General features: G+C 44.6%; 1 protein-coding gene across 8 annotated transcripts in view; it reads right to left on the bottom strand.

The window, feature by feature from the left end:
- The window catches only part of LOC121578793 (calcium-dependent secretion activator 1), a 172,673-nt gene that overhangs the window by 77,735 nt on the left and 73,789 nt on the right, over positions 1-21,149 (bottom strand). For all 8 annotated transcript variants that reach the window (XM_045223688.1, XM_045223692.1, XM_045223687.1 and 5 more), the window contains exons 7-8: positions 5,027-5,138; positions 4,661-4,800 (exon numbers count right to left, since the gene is read on the bottom strand). In XM_045223688.1, coding sequence (XP_045079623.1) covers positions 4,661-4,800; positions 5,027-5,138 — 252 coding nt within the window. The remainder of the gene's footprint in view (positions 1-4,660; positions 4,801-5,026; positions 5,139-21,149) is intronic.

Below are 21,149 nucleotides of genomic sequence, written 5' to 3'. Positions count from 1 at the left end.
AGGATTCTTCTTTGTGGGTAAGAAGGATGGCTCTCTTCGACCGTGTATTGATTATCGGGGGTTGAATGACATCACGGTCAAGAACAAGTATCCCCTGCCTTTGATGAGTTCTGCCTTCGACTCCTTACAGGGTGCTACGGTGTTCACCAAGCTAGACCTACGCAATGCGTATCACATGGTCCGGATCAGAGAGGGAGACGAGTGGTTGACGGGTTTCAATACACCGATGGGTCACTTCGAGTATCAGGTGATGCCATTTGGACTGACCAATGCTCCAGCGGTATTCCAGAGTATGGTGAACGACGTCCTGAGAGATATGATCGGTCTCTTTGTGTTTGTTTACTTGGATGACATTCTGATCTTCTCGAAGGAACCTTCCGACCACGTCCAGCATGTCCGGCAGGTTCTGCAGCGATTGTTGGAGAATCGCCTGTTCGTGAAGGCCGAGAAGTGCGAGTTTCACGCCCACACGACATCCTTTCTCGGGTACATCATCTCCAGGGGAGAGATTAGGATGGACCAGGAGAAGGTTAGAGCGGTTCTGGAATGGGCCCAGCCCGGTACGAGATTGCAGCTCCAGAGATTTTTGGGGTTTGCGAATTTCTACCGCAGATTCATCCGGGATTACAGCCGTGTGGCCGCTCCGTTAACGGCCTTGACTTCCAGTATCAGGAGCTTCAAGTGGAATCCGGAGGCGGATCGAGCGTTTCTGGATTTGAAGAGGCGATTCACCAACGCACCGATTCTCTCTCAACCGGACACGGCCCGTCAGTTCGTCGTTGAAGTGGACGCGTCTGATGTGGGAGTTGGCGCCATCCTGTCGCAGCGATGCTCCACGGACAGTAAACTCCATCCCTGCGCCTACTACTCTCGTCGCCTTTCGCCTGCGGAGAGGAATTACGATGTGGGTAACCGGGAGCTTCTCGCGGTGAAACTTGCCTTGGAGGAGTGGCGCCACTGGTTGGAGGGGGCGGAGCAGCCGTTTATTGTCTGGACTGACCACAAGAATCTTGCTTACGTGCAATCGGCTAGACGTCTCAACTCCCGTCCAGGCCAGGTGGTCGTTGTTTTTCGGACGATTCAATTTTTCCCTGACGTTCCGACCTGGATCTAAGAACGGCAAGGCGGACGCCTTGTCTCGGATGTTCTCCAAGACGGAGGAGAGTGGGTCCAAGACCGAGACAATTCTCCCCGGAACTGCGTCGTGGGAGCTGTTAGGTGGAAGATTGAGGAGGAGGTGATGGCGGCTCTTCGGACGCAGCCCGGTCCCGGTAACGGTCCACCCGGTCGGTTGTTTGTGCCTGAGTCGGTTCGTCCTGCGGTCCTCAAATGGTCCCACGCCAGCAAGATGGCTTGTCACCCTGGCGTGGCTCGGACGATGGCGTTTCTTCGCAGACGTTTTTGGTGGCCTGCCATGGCCGAGGATACTCGGGGTTATGTTGCTGCCTGTCCAGTGTGTGCGCAGAATAAGAGTACCAATCGGCCCAGCTCTGGACTACTTCACCCCCTTCCTATTCCCCGGCGACCATGGTCGCATCTGGCCCTGGACTTTGTCACTGGGTTGCCCGCTTCTGAGGGGAACACGGTCGTTCTGACTATCGTGGACAGATTCAGCAAGTTCGCCCACTTTGTGCCAATTGCCAAGCTTCCCTCTGCCTCGGAGACGTCCGAGATCCTGGTTAGGGAGGTTTTCAGGGTCCACGGGTTGCCCAGTGATATCGTTTCCGACCGTGGCCCTCAGTTTACCTCTGCTGTCTGGAAGTCCTTCTGTTTGGCCATTGGAGCTACAGTCAGTCTCACATCTGGTTTTCACCCCCCAATCTAATGGTCAGGCGGAGAGAGCCAACCAGAAGATGGAATCCACGCTACGCTGCCTGGCCTCTTCCAACCCCACCTCCTGGGTCTCTCAGTTGCCTTGGGTTGAGTATGCCCACAATACCCTCCCTACATCTGCCACTGGGATGTCTCCCTTCCAGTGCCTGTATGGCTACCAACCTCCCTTGTTCCCTTCTCAGGAGAAGGAGCTCTCAGTGCCTTCTGTTCAGGTCCATATTCGTCGTTGCCACCGGACCTGGCATCGGGCCAGAAAGGCACTCCTTAGAGTTTCGGACCGGTATCAGCTCCAGGCGAATCGTCGCCGGATCCCCGCTCCCACCTACACCATCGGAGATAGGGTCTGGTTGGCCACACGGGATCTTCCTTTACGGACTGAGTCTAGGAAGTTGTTACCGAAGTTCATTGGTCCGTTTGTGGTGGAGAGGGTGATCAATCCGGTGGCAGTTCGACTCAAACTCCCGAGGACGCTCAGAGTCCATCCCACCTTTCATGTCTCCTGCCTCAAGCCTGTTTTCCTCAGTCCTCTGTTGCCTCCTCCACCTCCTCCTCCTCCTCCTCGGATGATCGGAGGTGGCCCTGCCTACACGGTGCGACGCATCATGGATTCCAGACGGCGGGGCCGGGGTTTCCAGTATCTCGTGGACTGGGAGGGGTATGGTCCTGAAGAGAGGAGTTGGATTCCGCGGCGACAGATCCTAGATGCTGACCTCATCCGTGACTTCTACCGCCTCCATCCTGGCGCTCCGGGGAGTCCGCCCGGTGGCGTTCGTCGGAGGGGGGGTACTGTAACGATCCCGGCAGTCTGAGTCGGGTCCTGTCTGTGGACTAGTTTTTCTGTTCGTGATCTCCAGTTTCCCGTGGGTTCTGGAACGCTCCGGGGAGCTCTCTTGATTTCCGCACCTGCATCCCATCAGCAATCTGCACACCTGGTCCTGATCATCACCCTTCTTAGGCTCTGGCCTAACATCCATTCCCTGCCGGATCGTTAGCCATGAACAGTAGGTTTACCAGAGTATCAGTCTTAGAGCGTCTAGCGTTAGTTTTGTTGTTTTGCACCTTGTTGGTTTGTTGTTTACTTACCTCCGTTTTGTTCCATCTGCAGTCACTCGTCCGGAACCTTCATCCAACCTCTGCCTGGTGGTCGGCGGCTGCCGAGCCATGATGGGATCAACCACTGCACCCCCAACAACTAATCAACGCCGCCCGCTCTGTTCCCTGGATTATTCAGCATCACTCTTGACTTTGTAAATAAACACTCACCTTCGTTTCAACTTACCTTGTCCTGGTCTGCTTCTGGGTTCTGGCTTTGTAACTCGTGACACTCTGGTTTGCTGAGTGCTATCATTAGATTGACATTTTTGTCATTTAGCAGACACTCTTATCCAGAGTGATGTACAGTAAGTAGTGAGTGCATACATTTTTCTTTTTTTTCTTCTATCAGTCTTGAGTCTGTGGGAGGGCAGAATATGTTGTTTTGCTGTGTATCATGTTGTGTTGTGAAGAAATGAACATCTGAGGGCGAGGACCCTAGCTCTGCCTGCCTCTGTCTGCTCTTCCCCCTGGCCGGGCTAGGGGTACACGGGCCTGCCTCCCTCTGCCTGTGTACCCCCCTGGTTAGTTTAGGGGCATCAGGGCTTGTCTCTCTGAATAAACTAGTGCCCAAGGAGCAGCGGGAAAGGGGACTGCCAGCAGCCTGCCAGGCAGAGGCTGGTACAGGGAGCATAAGGCCCCAACGCAGGCTACCGTAGGGCCACCCCAGCATCACATCAGGCCCCACAGGCCCTGTACAGGAAGCATATGGAGGAGAGTGAATGAGGGAGACAGGCGGAGCTCCTTAAAGCCCAGACACTGGGCTTCCCCCATAGAGCAGGACACACACACAGTGGAGGAGACCGGAGGAGGAGGAAGGAAGAGGTGTGACGTTAACATGTCCTTATGTCTCTGAGTTGGCGCTGTCACATCACTTATATCACTAGCCATTAGCCTAATCACAATCATTATTTGCTATTTGATCTGGGGTGAGGAGGCTGTCAATACCTTTTACTTGATATCCATTCATGACAGTCAGAGTTCTCACTCTTATTCAATGTGCTCTTTAACATGGTCAGGTCTTACATGTTTGTATTAGTGTGAGGATATGTACACTTTCTTTATGACTGAGCCCAGGAAATGGCACCAAGAAAGCAGTGATGTACTGAAGGAGAAGACTGCGCCACTAGGTTCCCGAGTGGCACAGTGGTCTAAGGCACTGCATTGCAGTGCTAGCTGTGCCACTAGAGATCCTGGTTTGAATCCAGGCTCTGTCGTAGCCGGCCGTGACCGGGAGACCCATGGGGCGGCGCGCAATTGGCCCAGCGTTGTCCAGGGTAGGGGAGGGAATGGCCGGCAGGGATGTAGCTCAGTTGATAGAGCATGGCGTTTGCAACGCCAGGGTTGTGGGTTCGATTCCCACAGGGGGTAGGATTTTTTTTTAAATAATGTAAGTCGCTCTGGATAAGAGCGTCTGCTAAATGACGTAAATGTAAAGACTTCCTTTTGTTCTTTAGCAAACATTATGGAGGCTTGATAAATGCAGTACAACAATATTTGAGAACATTTTAAAATGTCAGATGTCACAGTGCCAATTACATAGTCATATTCAATGTATGTTGAAGATAATAGATGTAATGTTTAAGGTTAAAGATAAAGGTTGCCTGCTTTGGTCACAGTTGATCTGCCGTCTGGAAGTGTGTTATGCACTAATGGTCGGCACCACTAGATGGCAGCATACCACTGCGTCTGACAACAATATGTTTTGATCTAGTTTCCACGCAGCGTAGCTTACCCACAGTGCTTCATGTTTTGTGGCTTGTCCATGCGGATGGCCAGTTTGATCTTCAGGTCACTGTCAGGGCAGCCTTTGGACACGGACATCTTGTGTAGTTCGGACTGTTTGGGGCTGTTCGGGGTCGGATGGAGCACCACCTGGAAGCACAAAGACACATACAATGTACCTATTTATAGTCAAGTCATACATAAAACACACAGCCATGTAAGGTTGTATCAATGTATATGTATAAGTATATGTATAATGTATGTATAAGATCATAGCACTCCATATTTACATCAAAGTGGCAACCATTTTGAAATCTGAAAAGAAAGTTTGTTGCTAACTGTGCCTATGTCTGGCTCCAGTTCTGTAGGCTCTTACCCTGCCCAGCTCTTTGTCTTCCAGGGCCAGGACTCCTGTGCTCTCAGTGAACAACTTCACCTTGACAGCAGGTAGAGGGTGTGTGGTGGTGAAGTCCCCCTGGGTCCCCCAGCTGAAACACACACAAGACCACAGGGAGAGACGGGTTAAATAGTGACATGATATCGTTTCACATCAAATGTTATTGGTTGTGTACACATATTTTGCAGATGTTATCGCGGTTGTAGCAAAATGCTTATGATCCTAGCTCCAACAGTACAGTAATACCTAACAATACAAAACAATACATGCAAATCCCAAAAATATCAAGAAAGGAATGAAGAAATATAGAAATATTAGAACAAGCAATGTCAGAGTATGGAATATAAATATACACTACCGTTCAAAAGTTTGGGGTCACTTAGAAATGTCATTGTTTTCCATGAAAACATACATGAAATGAGTTTGAATAGGAAATACGGCAAAATGCATAGAAAATGTAGTCATTGACAAGGTCAGAAATAATGATTTTTAATTGAAATAATAATTGTGTCCTTCAAACGTTGCTTTCGTCAAAGAATCCTCCATTTGCAGCAATTACAGCCTTGCAGACCTTTGGCATTCTAGTTGTCAATTTGTTGAGGTAATCTGAAGAGATTTCACCCCATGCTTCCTGAAGCACCTCCCACAAGTTGGATTGGCTTGATGGGCACTTCTTACGTACCATACGGTCAAGCTGCTCCCACAACAGCTCAATAGGGTTGAGATCCGGTGACTGTGCTGGCCACTCCATTACAGACAGAATACCAGCTGACTGCTTCTTCCCTAAATAGTTCTTGCATAGTTTGGAGCTGTGCTTTGGGTCATTGTCCTGTTGTAGGAGGAAATTGGCTCCAATCAAGCGCTGTCCAGAGGGTATGGCATGGCGTTGCAAAATGGAGTGATAGCCTTCCTTCTTCAAGATCCCTTTTACCTTGTACAAATCACCCACTTCACCACCACCAAAGCACCCCCAGACCATCACATTGCCTCCACCATGCTTGACAGATGGCATCAAGCACTCCTCCAGCATCTTTTCATTTGGTCTGCGTCTCACAAATGTTCTTCATTGCGATCTGAACACCTCAAACTTCGATTCGTCTGTCCATAACACTTTTTTCCAGTCTTCCTCTGTCCAGTGTCTGTGTTCTTTTGCCCATCTTAATATTTTATTTTTATTGGCCTGTCTGAGACATGGCTTTTTCTTTGCAACTCTGCCTAGAAGGTCAGCATCCCGGAGTCGCCTCTTTACTGTTGACGTTGAGACTGGTGTTTTGCGGGTACTATTTAATGAAGCTGCCAGTTGAGGACCTGTGAGGAGTCGGTTTCTCAAACTAGACACTCTAATGTATTTGTCCTCTTGCTCAGTTGTGCACCGGGGCCTCCCACTCCTCTTTCTATTCTGGTTAGAGCCAGTTTGCGCTGTTCTGTGAAGGGAGTAGTACACAGCGTTGTACGAGATCTTCAGTTTCCCGGTCAATGTGGATGGGGGCGTGCTCCCTCTGCTGTCTCCTGAAGTCCACGATCAGCTCCTTCATTTTGTTGACGTTGAGGGAGAGGTTATATTCCTGGCACCACTCTGCCAGGGCCCTCACCTCCTTCCCCTAGGCAGTCTCGTGGAAAATGGTGTCCTATCGCTCTTTTACAGACCATTTATTAATAACACTTTTAATATTTTCATAGAAGAGTGAGAGGAGCGAGAGAGAGAGAGAGAGAGAGAGAGAGTGAGTGTGTGTGTGTGTGCGTGTGTGTATGACAACCTCAGTGTATTCAGAAGACACTCACTCCGTGATAGAGAGATAGCACAGGGGAAACCATGACAGCTTGACACCACAACCGCAATTTCATAATTCCTATATCATTCAGCATGCTTTTGGGATGCACCTCAACTTACTGTGAACTATCTCTGAGCTGTGAGGTGATTCCCCTGTGTGTGTCACGTCTCACTGATGTGTTGTATCACTTTTCTATATGGTCTCTAATCTGTGAAAAATATCACAAGTTAAGCACTTAAGTACTGTACACACAGCGGATACCATCCATGAAGCATTTCCCAGATGTGACGGATCCACAGAGTGAGTATTCATTTGTAAGGTTTAACTACTAGAGTATAACTATTCAAGTAGTATACTGTATACAGTAAGTGACATCTCTGGCTCACCCAACTGAAGCAGGAGATTGAGAGTGTTTGAGAGGAGATGCTACTATAGAATGCCGTGAAAACAGTTGATAATATGATTCAAGTGCATTGTGCCATAGGGTTGTTGTTGGTAGAGAGCATATACAGTGCCTTCGGAAACTATTCAGACCCCTTCACTCTTTCCACATTTTGTTAGGTTACAGCCCTATTCTAAAATTGATTAAATAGTTTTTTCCCCCTCATCAATCTACACACAATACTCCATAATGACAAAGCAAAAACAGGTTTTTAGAACATTTAGCTAATTTATTAAATATAAAAACATAAATATAACATTTACATAAGTATTCAGACCCTTTACTCAGTACTTTGTTGAAAAAAAGAGGACTGAGCACGCCCACATTCTCATCGACAGGGCTGTAGTGGAACAGGTTGAGAGCTTCATGTTCCTTGGTGTCCACATCACCAACAAACTATCATGGTCCAAACACACCAAGACAGTCATGAAGAGGGCACGACAAAGCCTATTCCCCCTCAGGAGACTGAAAAGATTTGGCATGGGTCCTCAGATACTCAAAAAGTTCTACAGCTGCACCATCGAGAGCATCCTGACTGGTTGCATCACCTCCTGGTATGGCAACTGCTCGGCCTCCGACCGCAAGGCACTACAGAGGGTAGTGCGTACGGCCCAGTACATCACTGGGGCCAAGCTTCCTGCCATCCAGGACCTCTATACCAGGCGGTGTCAGAGGAAGGCCCTCAAAATTGTCAAAGACTCCAGCCACTCTAGTCATAGACTGTTCTTTCTGCTACCGCACGGCAAGCGGTAACGGAGCGCCAAGTCTAGGTCCAAAAGGCTTCTCAACAGCTTCTACCCCCAAGCCATAAGACTCCTGAACAGCTAATCATGGCTACCCGGACTATTTGCACTGCCCCCCCAACCCCACCCCATCTTTTTACGCTGCTGCTACTCTGTTAATTATTTATGCATAGTCACTTTAACTCTACCCACATGTACACATTACCTCAACTACCTCAATTAGCCGGTGCCCCCGCACATTGACTCTGCACCGGTACCCCCCTGTATATACCCTCCCTACTGTTATTTTATTTTACTTTTTTGTTGTTGTTTTATTTTACTTTTTTATAAAAAATAAATGCATTGTTGGTTAAGGGCTGTAAGTAAGCATTACACAGTAATGTCTACACCTGTTGTATTCGGCACATGTGGCAAATAAAATAAAATAAAATATTTGATTTGATTTTCAGGTCTCTCCAGAGATGTTCGATCGTGTTCAAGTCCGGGCTCTGGCTGGGCCACTCAAGGAGACTTGTCCCGAAGCCTCTCCTGCGTTGTCTTGGCTGTGTGCTTTGGGTCGTTGTCCTGTTGGAAGGTGAACCTTTGCCTCAGTCTGAGGTCCTGAGTACTCTGGAGAAGGTTTTCATCAAGGATCTCTCTGTACTTTGCTCCGTTCATCTTTCCCCCGATCCTGACTAGTCTCCCAGTCCCTGCCACTGAAAAACATCCCCACAGCATGATGCTGCCACCACCATTTCTAAAAACCAGTTTTTGCTTTGTCATTATGGGATGTTGTGGGTAGATTGATTTAATCCATTTTAGAATAAGGCTGTAACGTAACAAAATGTGGAAAAAGTCAAGGGGTCTGAATACTTTCAGAATGCACTGTGTATATATATATATATATATATATATATATATATATATATATATATATATATATATATATATATATATATATTACAGTTGAAGTCTGAAGTTTACATACACTTAGGTTGGAGTCATTAAAACTTGTTTTTCAACCACTCCACAAGTTTCTTGTTAGCAAACTATAGTTTTGGCAAGTCGGTTAGGACATCTACTTTGTGCATGACACAAGTAATCCTTCCAACAATTGTTTACAGACAGATTATTTCACTTATAATTCACTGTATCACAATTCCAGTGGGTCAGAAGTTTACATACACTAAATTGACTGTGCCTTTAAACAGCTTGGAAAATTCCAGAAAATTATGTAATGGCTTTAGAAGCTTCTGATAGGTTAATTGACATAATTTGAGTCAATTGGAGGTGTACCTTTGGATGTATTTCAAGGTCTACCTTCAAACCCAGTGCCTGTTTGCTTGACATCATGGGAAAATCAAAAGAAATCAGCCAAGACCTCAGAAAAAAAATGGTAGACCTCCACAAGTCTGGTTCATCCTTGGGAGCAATTTCCAAACACCTGAAGGTACCACGTTCATCTGTACAAACAATAGTACGCAAGTATAAACACCATGGGACCACGCAGCTGTCATACCGCTCAGGAAGGATATGCGTTCTGTCTCCTAGAGATGAACGTACTTTGGTGCGAAAAGTGCAAATCAATCCCAGAACCACAGCAAAGGAAGATGCTGGAGGAAACAAGTACAAAAGTATCTATATCCACAGTAAAATGGGTCCTATATCGACATAACCTGAAAGGCCGCTCAGCAAGGATGAAGCCACTGCTCCAAAACCGCCATAAAAAAGCCAGACTACGGTTTGCAACTGCACATGGGGACAAAGATCTATATATATATATATAAACTCAGCAAAAAAAGAAACGTCCTCTCACTGTCAACTGTGTTTATTTTCGGCAAACTTAACATGTGTAAATATTTGTACGAACATAACAATATTCAACAACTGAGACATAAACTGAACAAGTTCCACAGACATGTGACTAACAGAAATTGAATAATGTGTCCCTGAACAAAGGGGGGGTCAAAATCAAAAGTAACAGTCAGTATCTGGTGTGGCCACCAGCTGCATTAAGTACTGCAGTGCATCTCCTCCTCATGGACTGCACCAGATTTGCCAGTTCTTGCTGTGAGATGTTACCCCACTCTTCCACCAAGGCACCTGCAAGTTCCTGGACATTTCTGGGGGGAATGGCCCTAGCCCTCACCCTCCAATCCAACAGGTCCCAGACGTGCTCAATGGGCTTGAGATCCGGACTCTTCGCTGGCCATGGCAGATCACTGACATTCCTGTCTTGCAGGAAATCACTCACAGAACGAGCAGTATGGCTAGTGGCATTGTCATGCTGGAGGGTTATGTCAGGATGAGCCTGCAGGAAGGGTACCACATGAGGGAGGAGGATGTCTTCCCTGTAACGCACAGTGTTGAGATTGCCTGCAATGACAACAAGCTCAGTCCGATGATGCTGTGACACAACGCCCCAGACCATCACGGACCCTCCACCTCCAAATCGATCCCGCTCCAGAGCACAGGCCTCCGTGTAACGCTCATTCCTTCGACGATAAACGCGAATCCGACCATCACCCCTGGTGAGACAAAACCGCGACTCGTCAGTGAAGAGCATTTTTGCCAGTCCTGTCTGGTCCAGTGCCCATAGGCGACGTTGTTGCCGGTGATGTCTGGTGAGGACCTGCCTTACAACAGGCCTACAAGCCCTCAGTCCAGCCTCTCTCAGCCTAATGCGGACAGTCTGAGCACTGATGGAGGGATTGTGCGTTCCTTGTGTAACTCGGGCAGTTGTTGTTGCCATCCTGTACCTGTCCCGCAGGTGTGATGTTCGGATGTACCGATCCTGTGCAGGTGTTGTTACACGTGGTCTGCCACTGCGAGGACGATCAGCTGTCCGTCCTGTCTCCCTGTAGCGCTGTCTTAGGCATGTCACAGTACGGACATTGCAATGTATTGCCCTAGCCACATCTGCAGTCCTCATGCCTCCTTGCAGCATGCCTAAGGCACATTCACGCAGATGAGCAGGGGCCCTGGGCATCTTTCTTTTGGTGTTTTTCAGAGTCAGTAGAAAGGCCTCTTTAGTGTCCTAAGTTTTCATAACTGTGACCTTAATTGCCTACCGTCTGTAAGCTGTTATTGTCTTAATAACTGTTCCACAGGTGCATGTTCATTAATTGTTTATGGTTCATTGAACAAGCATGGGAAACAGTGTTTAAACCCTTTACAATGAAGATCTGTGAAGTTATTTGGATTTTTACTCATTATCTTTGAAAGACAGGGTCCTGAAAAAGGGACGTTTCTTTTTTTGCTGAGTTTATATATACTTAAATTACCTAGGATAGGCAGCCTAAGACTCTGGATGGTTCACAAACATTGAACAGAGTTAGTGTCCAGATAATCATACTCCATTCCAACTTACCACACACTGTCTGTAGCTCTGACAACACACTGTGACATGCAGCTTATAAAGAATACCAAACACAGGCCAGCCAGAAACAGCCACAGAGGAGTACACAGACCAACACAATGTGCAGTGTGACATAAGCATGGAATGGAGAGAGGTCTTGGCTGCTTGTGGACACTCATGAGTTAATATAGCCATGACTGGCTTCACGTTCAATATACTGAGCATGCTCACTACAGTTCTCTCTGCCAGGGGGGAGCACTGATACGGCAGAATGAAGACTAGTCTGTCCATCTCGCTCTTTCACCCTCTCCATCTCCCTCTCTCTGCACTTCAACTGTACATATACTTAATGAAACACAGTATCCATGACAGACCCCGCCAATGACCTGCAAGCAGCTCCACATATGACCCATTAACATGAACCTCTCAGGCTTGATGTCCAGCATCTGTTGAATTGCTGCTTTCCAGCAATATGACCCACATCCCTCCAGCCCAGTAGCCATTTTGTGACACTGTGTTACAATGCCTCTGAATCATGAGCCCTGTGAGTCATGTGTAGTACATTGGGCTCTGCCACTATAGAGTAGTGTGTGGAGTAGTGTGTAAGGGCTCACCAGTTGACTCACCACAGAACGGCCTGTCACACAGGCACACGTTCAAAGTCAACAACAACAACACTCTGGTGGTACTAGCCTATACATGAGTCATGGAGAAAAAACTGCACTATTTCCCTGGGGTTTTTCATCTGTTTGTCTTGTCAGAGCAGTGGCAGAGTGCTGACTCTGCAATATTGACACCAATTGAGAGGGAAAATATAATTTATTATAATGAATTACGGAGCAGCGTAATATTGCATGGATTTATGTAAACAGAACAAATGGAATATTCTCCAGATGGTTTAATTGTGTAGTATTTAAGGGCATACATTTACATACAATTACATGTCTGTAAATATGTGTTTTCAGCAAAGTAGCTGTTCCTGATAATTCTGTTTTCACATACCACCTGTAGATGGCAGTCTAAGAGCTTGCAGAATTACGTAGGTACTTGCACTCAAACCATGAAAAGGAAAAATCAAGGAAGCCAACGTCATTTCATCCATGCTCAAAAGAATAAGAAAAGGTGCTAGTGCAAAGTGCTAAAAAGTGCTAAACAAATGCCTTCATCAGTGCTGTACAAATTCATTAGGAGAAGACACATCTGTTGTGCGTAAGACTCGCAACAGGTCAGGTGCAAACAAGTGGTTAAATAGATACTGGCGAATAGGGAAACAAAGGTCCCTTTTCAATTATATCTGTCCATTTCTGAAATTCTTCTACATATTTCCTATATACAGTATATGCTTTGGGCCCAATTTTTCAAAAATTGTCTTATTGGATTTCGGCAATCGGATAGGATTAGATGTTAGTATTGGGTTTTTCAATCCTGAAAACAGATTCTGATCCTCTGAATAGGGAAAAGGATTTGGTAATCCAATCTGACCTTTAATCAGGATTGTATTTAGCTTTTTCTTGATCCCAGTGGAAGGGTGGATTCAGGGTGGATTTAGAAAGGTGAAAGGCACTACAACCACAAAATGTCAATGTAACTAACGTGAGAAAGTTTAAAAAACGTACTTAGATCTGAAAAAGAAAGGTTAATTATGTTAAATAGACTGCAGTATAGGTATGTGGTAAGTTGTTATATTGAGAAGTGTCAAATAAATGCATCTACTTAATTATAAGTGATTTGCAAGCTCTACTACTTTATTCAAGTAGTTTACTTTATTTCTGTTTCCCTATGACAGTGTAGAAGTAGTACCACAATCTGTCTAGTAGATGGCAAGGTGTAGGCCTGTTCAAAGCAGAACATCCAGATTCTGTGATCTTGATATTGTGGTATCTGGTTTAGAATGATCCTATCCGATTATTTACTGAAAAACCATCTCAAAAACAGCCAGATTGATTTGATCCTGGTTAGCAACAAAGAGGATTACAAAATTCCGATCATTCTGATCCAGATACACATTTTTGAAAACTTTGGCTGTCTTTTTGGCTAAACAAAATGCTGTAACATAACTCACCAAGTACAGTAGATGGCAATTTATACAACGGGTGGGTCTAATCCTGAATGCTAATTGGTTAAAAGCGCATTCCAGCCGGTGTCTATTCCACAAGTTACCACCGGCTAAATCTATGACGTGAAAATGCCTATTTACTCAGTTCCATCTGACTGCGCAATCCACTGTCTCATCAACCCAGCCAAGCAAATTATAAACTTGATCTCCACTATAAAAAGCATTTAGACATTATCTCACATTTCTTTTAGAATAACATTTAGTTTTCAACAGCGGAGATTTGTATAAACCTTGCTGTCTGTCTCTCCGACATTTGCAACATTGTTTCAATATTCAAATTCGATTTCCAGCTGTCCCATAGTAATGAACGTGTCGGGGTCGGGAGTCGGGACGAGACAGAGAGGCAGGCAGCATTTCTCAGCCAGTCGAAATCATGAATCAGCTGGCATAATTTTTATGGATATATACAAAGAAATGTCAATTGAAAAAAGGTAAAATGAAACAAAGTGCAGCTAGTTTGCAGTCTTTACAGCTTCAGTGTTTGAAGTGATTATGTTAGCTGTGTTGTTGACTAGCTCCTCTGAACAACAGTGTCTTGACGAGAGAGCACATTTTCTATGCCAGGCGAAATCGCATCTCATTAGCTAAATGTTATGGACGTACCCAAATAAATGTCACTAGAAAACAGCTTAAACAAATGCAAATGCAGCTACTGTTGTTATTCTTTTTTATGTTTGACGTGACTGTAAGTTATCAGTAGTTGGCTAAATAGAATGCAAGGGATAAGAACGTTGCCAGCCAGTATGTCAATGGAACATTTAGAACGACCGACTGGATCGTGTCCATAGATACAGAACAAAAAGACTGGGTCGCTTCTCTGGCAACTGAACCAATAGAATGAACGACCAGCCGGCTTGGGTAGCAACCCTAGATTTGTGTCTGGACTATATCTTGTGGAAGGATGAAATAGTATGAATAAATTAATCAAAATAACGTTTTTCGTTATCATTATTTGAATATGTTGGTAACCCGTTGTATAAAAATGATAATGCACTCGAAGCTGGTATTTGGAGGATATACTATGGAAGGATGAAGTTGTGAAAAACCGTCCCGTGATGATTCCCAATTCGCCAGTATCTAACTAACCAGTTGCCTGCAACTGTTGCACCTGTTACGCACTTTAAAGCGCAACTGAAGGCAATAGAGTACCACAGTATGAGTCATTATACCCATAAAACGTAGCGGTCAAACAGGGAAATGGTTCCAATAATTTTTCCACCATACATTTTTCCATAGGGGATTTTAGAAACACTTCAAATGTGTTTCGTGTAGGGTTACCCTGGTGTAATGTTTGATAACCATGTAAATCTCTTTCGGACAAGGTGACTTTTATCAATAAATTTGCCTGTATTTACCCCCAACAAATGAAATGCTAATTAGCTGCTAATGTGGCTATTGTAAAGAACTACAAATGCCATGATGATCTGGACGAGACTGACGAATTGAAGCAAAGGTAATGTTAGCTAAATGTAGTAATTCATTAATTGGCTAAATGTCTTTAAATTTACCTGTTAGCAAAGGTGCCAGCTGGAGATGATGTACAGGAGCTTGCAGATATTTGTAGTCTTGCATGATGTTTACTTTTATGCTTATTAGCATTTTTGAATCTGAGCGTAAATAGAGCCGAATATATTGTTACAATTCGAGAGAGATTTACATGGTTATCAAAGCGTCATGCCAGGGTAAGCCTACACAAAACACAGCCCTTATTTTAAGTGTTTCTAAAATTCCTATGGGAAAAATGAATGGTGGAAAAACTATTGGAACTATTTCCCTGTTTGACTGCTAGGTTTCATGGGTATTATGAGAACTCTGTGGGGCTCTATTAACAACTTCTGTGATAGAAAACGGCCTATGTGGCATCGATATTAGTCAGAAACACCTAAGCTAGATGTGAAATTGCGTGAATAAAACAGATTTCTTGAGTTATGTTAGATTCATTCGGACTATTTTGAAGTAGTGATTACTGGCTTTGTTCCTATGGTGTCTCATGGGCAACAAACATCTGTAACTGCCACATCGAACCACACCCCCAAGACTGAAATCGCGTTTTTCTTAATGAGCAACAGAGAAACACATGCGGAATCGATGCATTCAGTCGCTCTTTAAATACGTCACTCATTGCTTCATGCCAGACCCCACCACACCCACCAAATGGAGGAAACGTTCAAGAACGTTTTGGGGAAACGTGTTCAGCACAACCGCCACGCAACATAGAAAACGTTAAATCGAACTGGACACATCCCAGGTGTGTCGCAGCCTAGCAGGCGGCATAGCGGTTAGAGTGTTGGGCCAGTAACTGAGCGGTCGCTCGTTCGAATACCCAAGGCGACAAGGTGACGAATTTGTCGATGTGCCCTTGAGCAAGGCACTTAACCTTAATTTGCTCCAGGGGCGCTGTACTACAATGGCTAACCCTGTAAAACAACACATTTCATTGCACCCTGGGAAAGGGTATACCTAGCCAGTTGCACAACTGAATGCATTCAACATTTAATTGAAATACTGTAGAATTCAATTTATTCCTATGGGAGTGCCAAAATGGTTGGCTTCAAAGCCTTTCATTGGCCATTCCATGCATCAGCAATTCAGGGTTTATATACATCATTGGCGCAGACCCTCACACTGGCTTTCTAGTGTAAGAGCTTGCATTACAAAAGTCTGTATTAGATTCAAGATATCATAAAATGACATTACAGAATGTTACCGATCTAAATTGATGTCAGGATCACAGTATGTATTCCTCATTATAATGTCCCTAAAATGAGCACAGTAACAGCAGCGTATGTGACAAGTAAAACAAAATGGTGCAAAAAGGATAAATGGTTGGTCCCATGTTTCATGAGCTGAGATAAAAGTTCGCAGAAATGTTCCATATGCACAAAAATATAATTTCTCTAAAATGTTGTGCACACATTTGTTTACATCCCTGTTAGTGAGCATTTATTCTTTGCCAAGATAATCCATCCACCTGACAGGTGTGGCATATCAAGAAGCTGATTAAATAAACATCAAGATCATTACACAAGTGCACCTTGTGCTGGGGACAATAAAAGACCACTCTAAACTGTGCAGTTTCGTCACACAACACAATGTCACAGATGTCTTAAGTTTTGAGGGAGTGTGCAATTGGCATGCTGACTGCAGGAATGTCCACCAGAGCTGTTGCCAGAGAATTTAATGTTACTTTCTCTACCATAAGCCACCTCCAACGTCGTTTTAGATAATTTGGCAGTACGTCCAACCGGCCTCACAACCGCAGACCACGTGTATGGCGTTGTGTGGGTGAGCGGTTTGCTGATGTCAACATTGTGAACAGAGTGCCCCATGGTGGCAGTGGGGTTATGGTATAGGCAGGCATAAGCTACGCACAACGGACACCATTGCATTTTATCGATGGCAATTTTAATGCACAGAGATACCGTGAAAAGATCCTGAGGCCCATTGTCATGCCATTCATCCGCCCCCATCACCGCATGTTTCAGCATGATAATGACGATAACAATTCCTGGAAGCTGAAAATATCCCAGTTCTTCCATGGCCTGCATACTCACCAGACATGTCACCCATTGAGCATGTTTGGGATGCTCTGGATCAACATGTACGACAGCGTGTTCCAGTTCCCGCCAATATTCAGCAACCTTTCACAGCCATTGAAGAGGAGTGGGACAACATTCCACATGCCACAATCAACAGCCTGGGTAACTCTATGCGAAGGAGATGTGTCGTGCTGCATGAGGCAAATGGTGGTCACACCAGATAATGACTGGTTTTCTGATCCACGCCAATACTTTTTCTTAAAGGTATCTGTGACCAACATATGCATATCTGTATTCCCAGTCATGCGAAATCCATAGATTAGGGCCTAATTAACTTATTGCAAATGATTGATTTGTAACTCAGTAAAATCTTTGAAATTGTTGTATGTTGCATTTTATATTTTAGTTCAGTATAGTTAAATAGTTAACCAAATAGCTACCCGGACTAACTATTTAGCAGTCGTTTGGCTTGGGGGAACAGTAGAAGCTGTTCAGGGTCCTGTTGGTTCCAGACTTGGTGCATTGGTACCGCTTGCCGTGCGGTAGCAGAGAGAACACTCTATGACTTGGGTGGCTGGAGTCTTTGACAATTTTTAGGGCTTTCCTCTGACAACGCCTGGTATATCTAGGGATGAGTATATGTCTAAGCCTGGCTCGTGGCTCAGATGTGAGGCCTGGTGTTGGTTTGAGTCGCGTTTGAGCCTCAGTAGCCATCAGTACAGGCCCGGGGCATTCCTATGGGACTTAGTATTGATTTAACTCTCATCTCAGCCACACGTGTGGAGCAGCACAACATAGTACAGCACAGAGCTGGAGTCACAAACATACACACATACTAATGATGCGTGGGTTGACTCATAACCCAAAGATTTTTATTTCATTATTTTAGGCTATCTGGTATTAGTGCATAAGCCTAAGCTTCAGGGCTTAACTGTACACATGCCACATAGCCTACACAGCCAATCACCAAATAATGCTTTTGGGAACGGGCAGAAAAAGTTAACGTCAATCCACAGAGGCAAAAAGCCATTGTCGAAGTTTAATTCAGTAAGACAAAAGCTGCGAAAGGAGAGTTGAAAATAAAGAGAAGGGAGGGCCAGAAAAGCAATGTTTGCAAAAGATTTGGTGAAGTGGTAGAAGAGGATGATAGCAGTGCCGGCTATGTTATGTGTGATGATTGTGAGACGCTATACAAATTTGACAGTCACAAGACGAGACTTCAAATAGTCAAGGGAACTGTAGCCTACTGTTTAGATGGGTTAAATAGAAACTTAAATTTGGACTTGGGAACAGGAGTGGAGAAATATGATTTCTTTCTTTCTGCATCTTGAGAGAATGCAATGCTCAGTTATATACCATCTGTAGAGGTGCTTTCTTCATCATAAAAGCATAATAACATCTGATTAGTATATCAACCACATAAAACATGCATTGAAGCCGAACTGATATCTTATCAGAAACACGTTGGGTCATTTTCACAGCTTTTTTTTTCCTTACAACCCGTAAAACAGATGTAATTTGGACATTTTGCACAGAATATTTGCTGTTTTATTTGGTTGCTTTATTGTATTTTCTCCCCAGTCCCTAAACATCTTTGCTCAGCTAAAGATGACAATGAAAACTTTACCGATGTCAACTAGATTGATGCATTCACTCTATCGATCTATTACATTATTCTGTTGAGCAAGGGTTTATTTAGTCTTCTAGGGCCACATATACATTAATAGAAAGAGAAGCTACATGTATCTAATTATCAACAAGTTTACTAACAAACAGCCTACCAAAATGTCAGAAATTATAAACAGAAACATATCTAAATCAGGCAAAAAAATATCCTGCACCTCCTGTCAAAAAGGCATAATGGGACCCATGTCGTCCAAAAGGTTCACTCAAGTTTGCCAAAAAGCACCTGGATGATCATTAAGACTCTTGGAAGAATGTTCTATGGACAGATGATTCAGAAGTATAACTTTTTGGACAACATGGATCCTATTATGCCAGGCGAAAACCAAACACTGCATTCCACAGTAAGAACCTCATACCAACGGTCAAGCATGGTGGTGGTAGTGCGGTAGTTTGGGGATGCTTTGCTGCCTCAGGACCTGGACGACTTGCCTTAATAGAAGGAACCGTGAATGATGCTCTATATCAGAGAATTCTACAGCAGAATGTCAGGCCATCCGTCTGTGAGCTGAAGCTGAAGCGCAGATGGGTCATGCATGTTCAATCCCAGTAGCGGACACTGTTTTCAAATTTCGAAACACTTCAAAATTGGACGTTTGGAGAACGAGGATGAACATCTAATTCTGCAGTGAGACCGTGGCAGCTTGTTGGTTTGGTTAGCTGTGTTTCTGTAGTGCTCATGTTATTGCAGGGTTTACAAAATATATGCTTTTTTTTTGCCCGCGCGACAGATGGCTATATCGGTCCACCAATACTGGACTAGTAAAGACCCAGTGCACTACTTTTGTAAAGAAATATATATACAGTGGGGGAAAAAAGTATTTAGTCAGCCACCAATTGTGCAAGTTCTCCCACTTAAAAAGATGAGAGAGGCCTGTAATTTTCATCATAGGTACACGTCAACTATGACAGACAAAATGAGAAAAAAAATTCCAGAAATTCACATTGTAGGATTTTTTATGAATTTATTTGCAAATTATGGTGGAAAATAAGTATTTGGTCAATAACAAAAGTTTCTCAATACTTTGTTATATACCCTTTGTTGGCAATGACACAGGTCAAACGTTTTCTGTAAGTCTTCACAAGGTTTTCACACACTGTTGCTGGTATTTTGGCCCATTCCTCCATGCAGATCTCCTCTAGAGCAGTGATGTTTTGGGGCTGTCGCTGGGCAACACACACTTTCAACTCCCTCCAAAGATTTTCTATGGGGTTGAGATCTGGAGACTGGCTAGGCCACTCCAGGACCTTGAAATGCTTCTTACGAAGCCACTCCTTCGTTGCCCGGGCGGTGTGTTTGGGATCATTGTCATGCTGAAAGACCCAGCCACGTTTCATCTTCAATGCCCTTGCTGATGGAAGGAGGTTTTCACTCAAAATCTCACGATACATGGCCCCATTCATTCTTTCCTTTACACGGATCAGTCGTCCTGGTCCCTTTGCAGAAAACAGCCCCAAAGCATGATGTTTCCACCCCCATGCTTCACAGTAGGTATGGTGTTCTTTGGATGCAACTCAGCATTCTTTGTCCTCCAAACACGACGAGTTGAGTTTTTACCAAAAAGTTATATTTTGGTTTCATCTGACCATATGACATTCTCCCAATCCTCTTCTGGATCATCCAAATGCACTCTAGCAAACTTCAGACGGGCCTGGACATGTACTGGCTTAAGCAGGGGGACACGTCTGGCACTGCAGGATTTGAGTCCCTGGCGGCGTAGTGTGTTACTGATGGTAGGCTTTGTTACTTTGGTCCCAGCTCTCTGCAGGTCATTTACTAGTTCCCCCCGTGTGGTTCTGGGATTTTTGCTCACCGTTCTTGTGATCATTTTGACCCCACGGGGTGAGATCTTGCGTGGCGCCCCAGATCGAGGGAGAATATCAGTGGTCTTGTATGTCTTCCATTTCCTAATAATTGCTCCCACAGTTGATTTCTTCAAACCAAGCTGCTTACCTATTGCAGATTCAGTCTTCCCAGCCTGGTGCAGGTCTACAATTTTGTTTCTGGTGTCCTTTGACAGCTCTTTGGTCTTGGCCATAGTGGAGTTTGGAGTGTGACTTGTTTGAGGTTGTGGACAGGTGTCTTTTATACTGATAACAAGTTCAAACAGGTGCCATTAATACAGGTAATGAGTGGAGGACAGAGGAGCATCTTAAAGAAGAAGTTACAGGTCTGTGAGAGCCAGAAATCTTGCTTGTTTGTAGGTGACCAAATACTTATTTTCCACCATAATTTGCAAATAAATTCATTAAAAATCCTACAATGTGATTTTCTGGATTTTTTTTTCTAATTTTGTCTGTCATAGTTGACGTGTACCTATGATGAAAATTACAGGCCTCTCTCATCTTTTTAAGTGGGAGAACTTGCACAATTGGTGGCTGACTAAATACTTTTTTCCCCACTGTATATACAGTACCAGTCAAAAGTTTGGACACACCTACTCATTCAAGGGTATTTCTTTATTTTGAC

Source organism: Coregonus clupeaformis, chromosome 12, assembly GCF_020615455.1.
Source record: "Coregonus clupeaformis isolate EN_2021a chromosome 12, ASM2061545v1, whole genome shotgun sequence".
NCBI classification, from domain to species: domain Eukaryota; kingdom Metazoa; phylum Chordata; class Actinopteri; order Salmoniformes; family Salmonidae; genus Coregonus; species Coregonus clupeaformis.
This window is presented reverse-complemented; position numbering and strand designations above follow the sequence as displayed.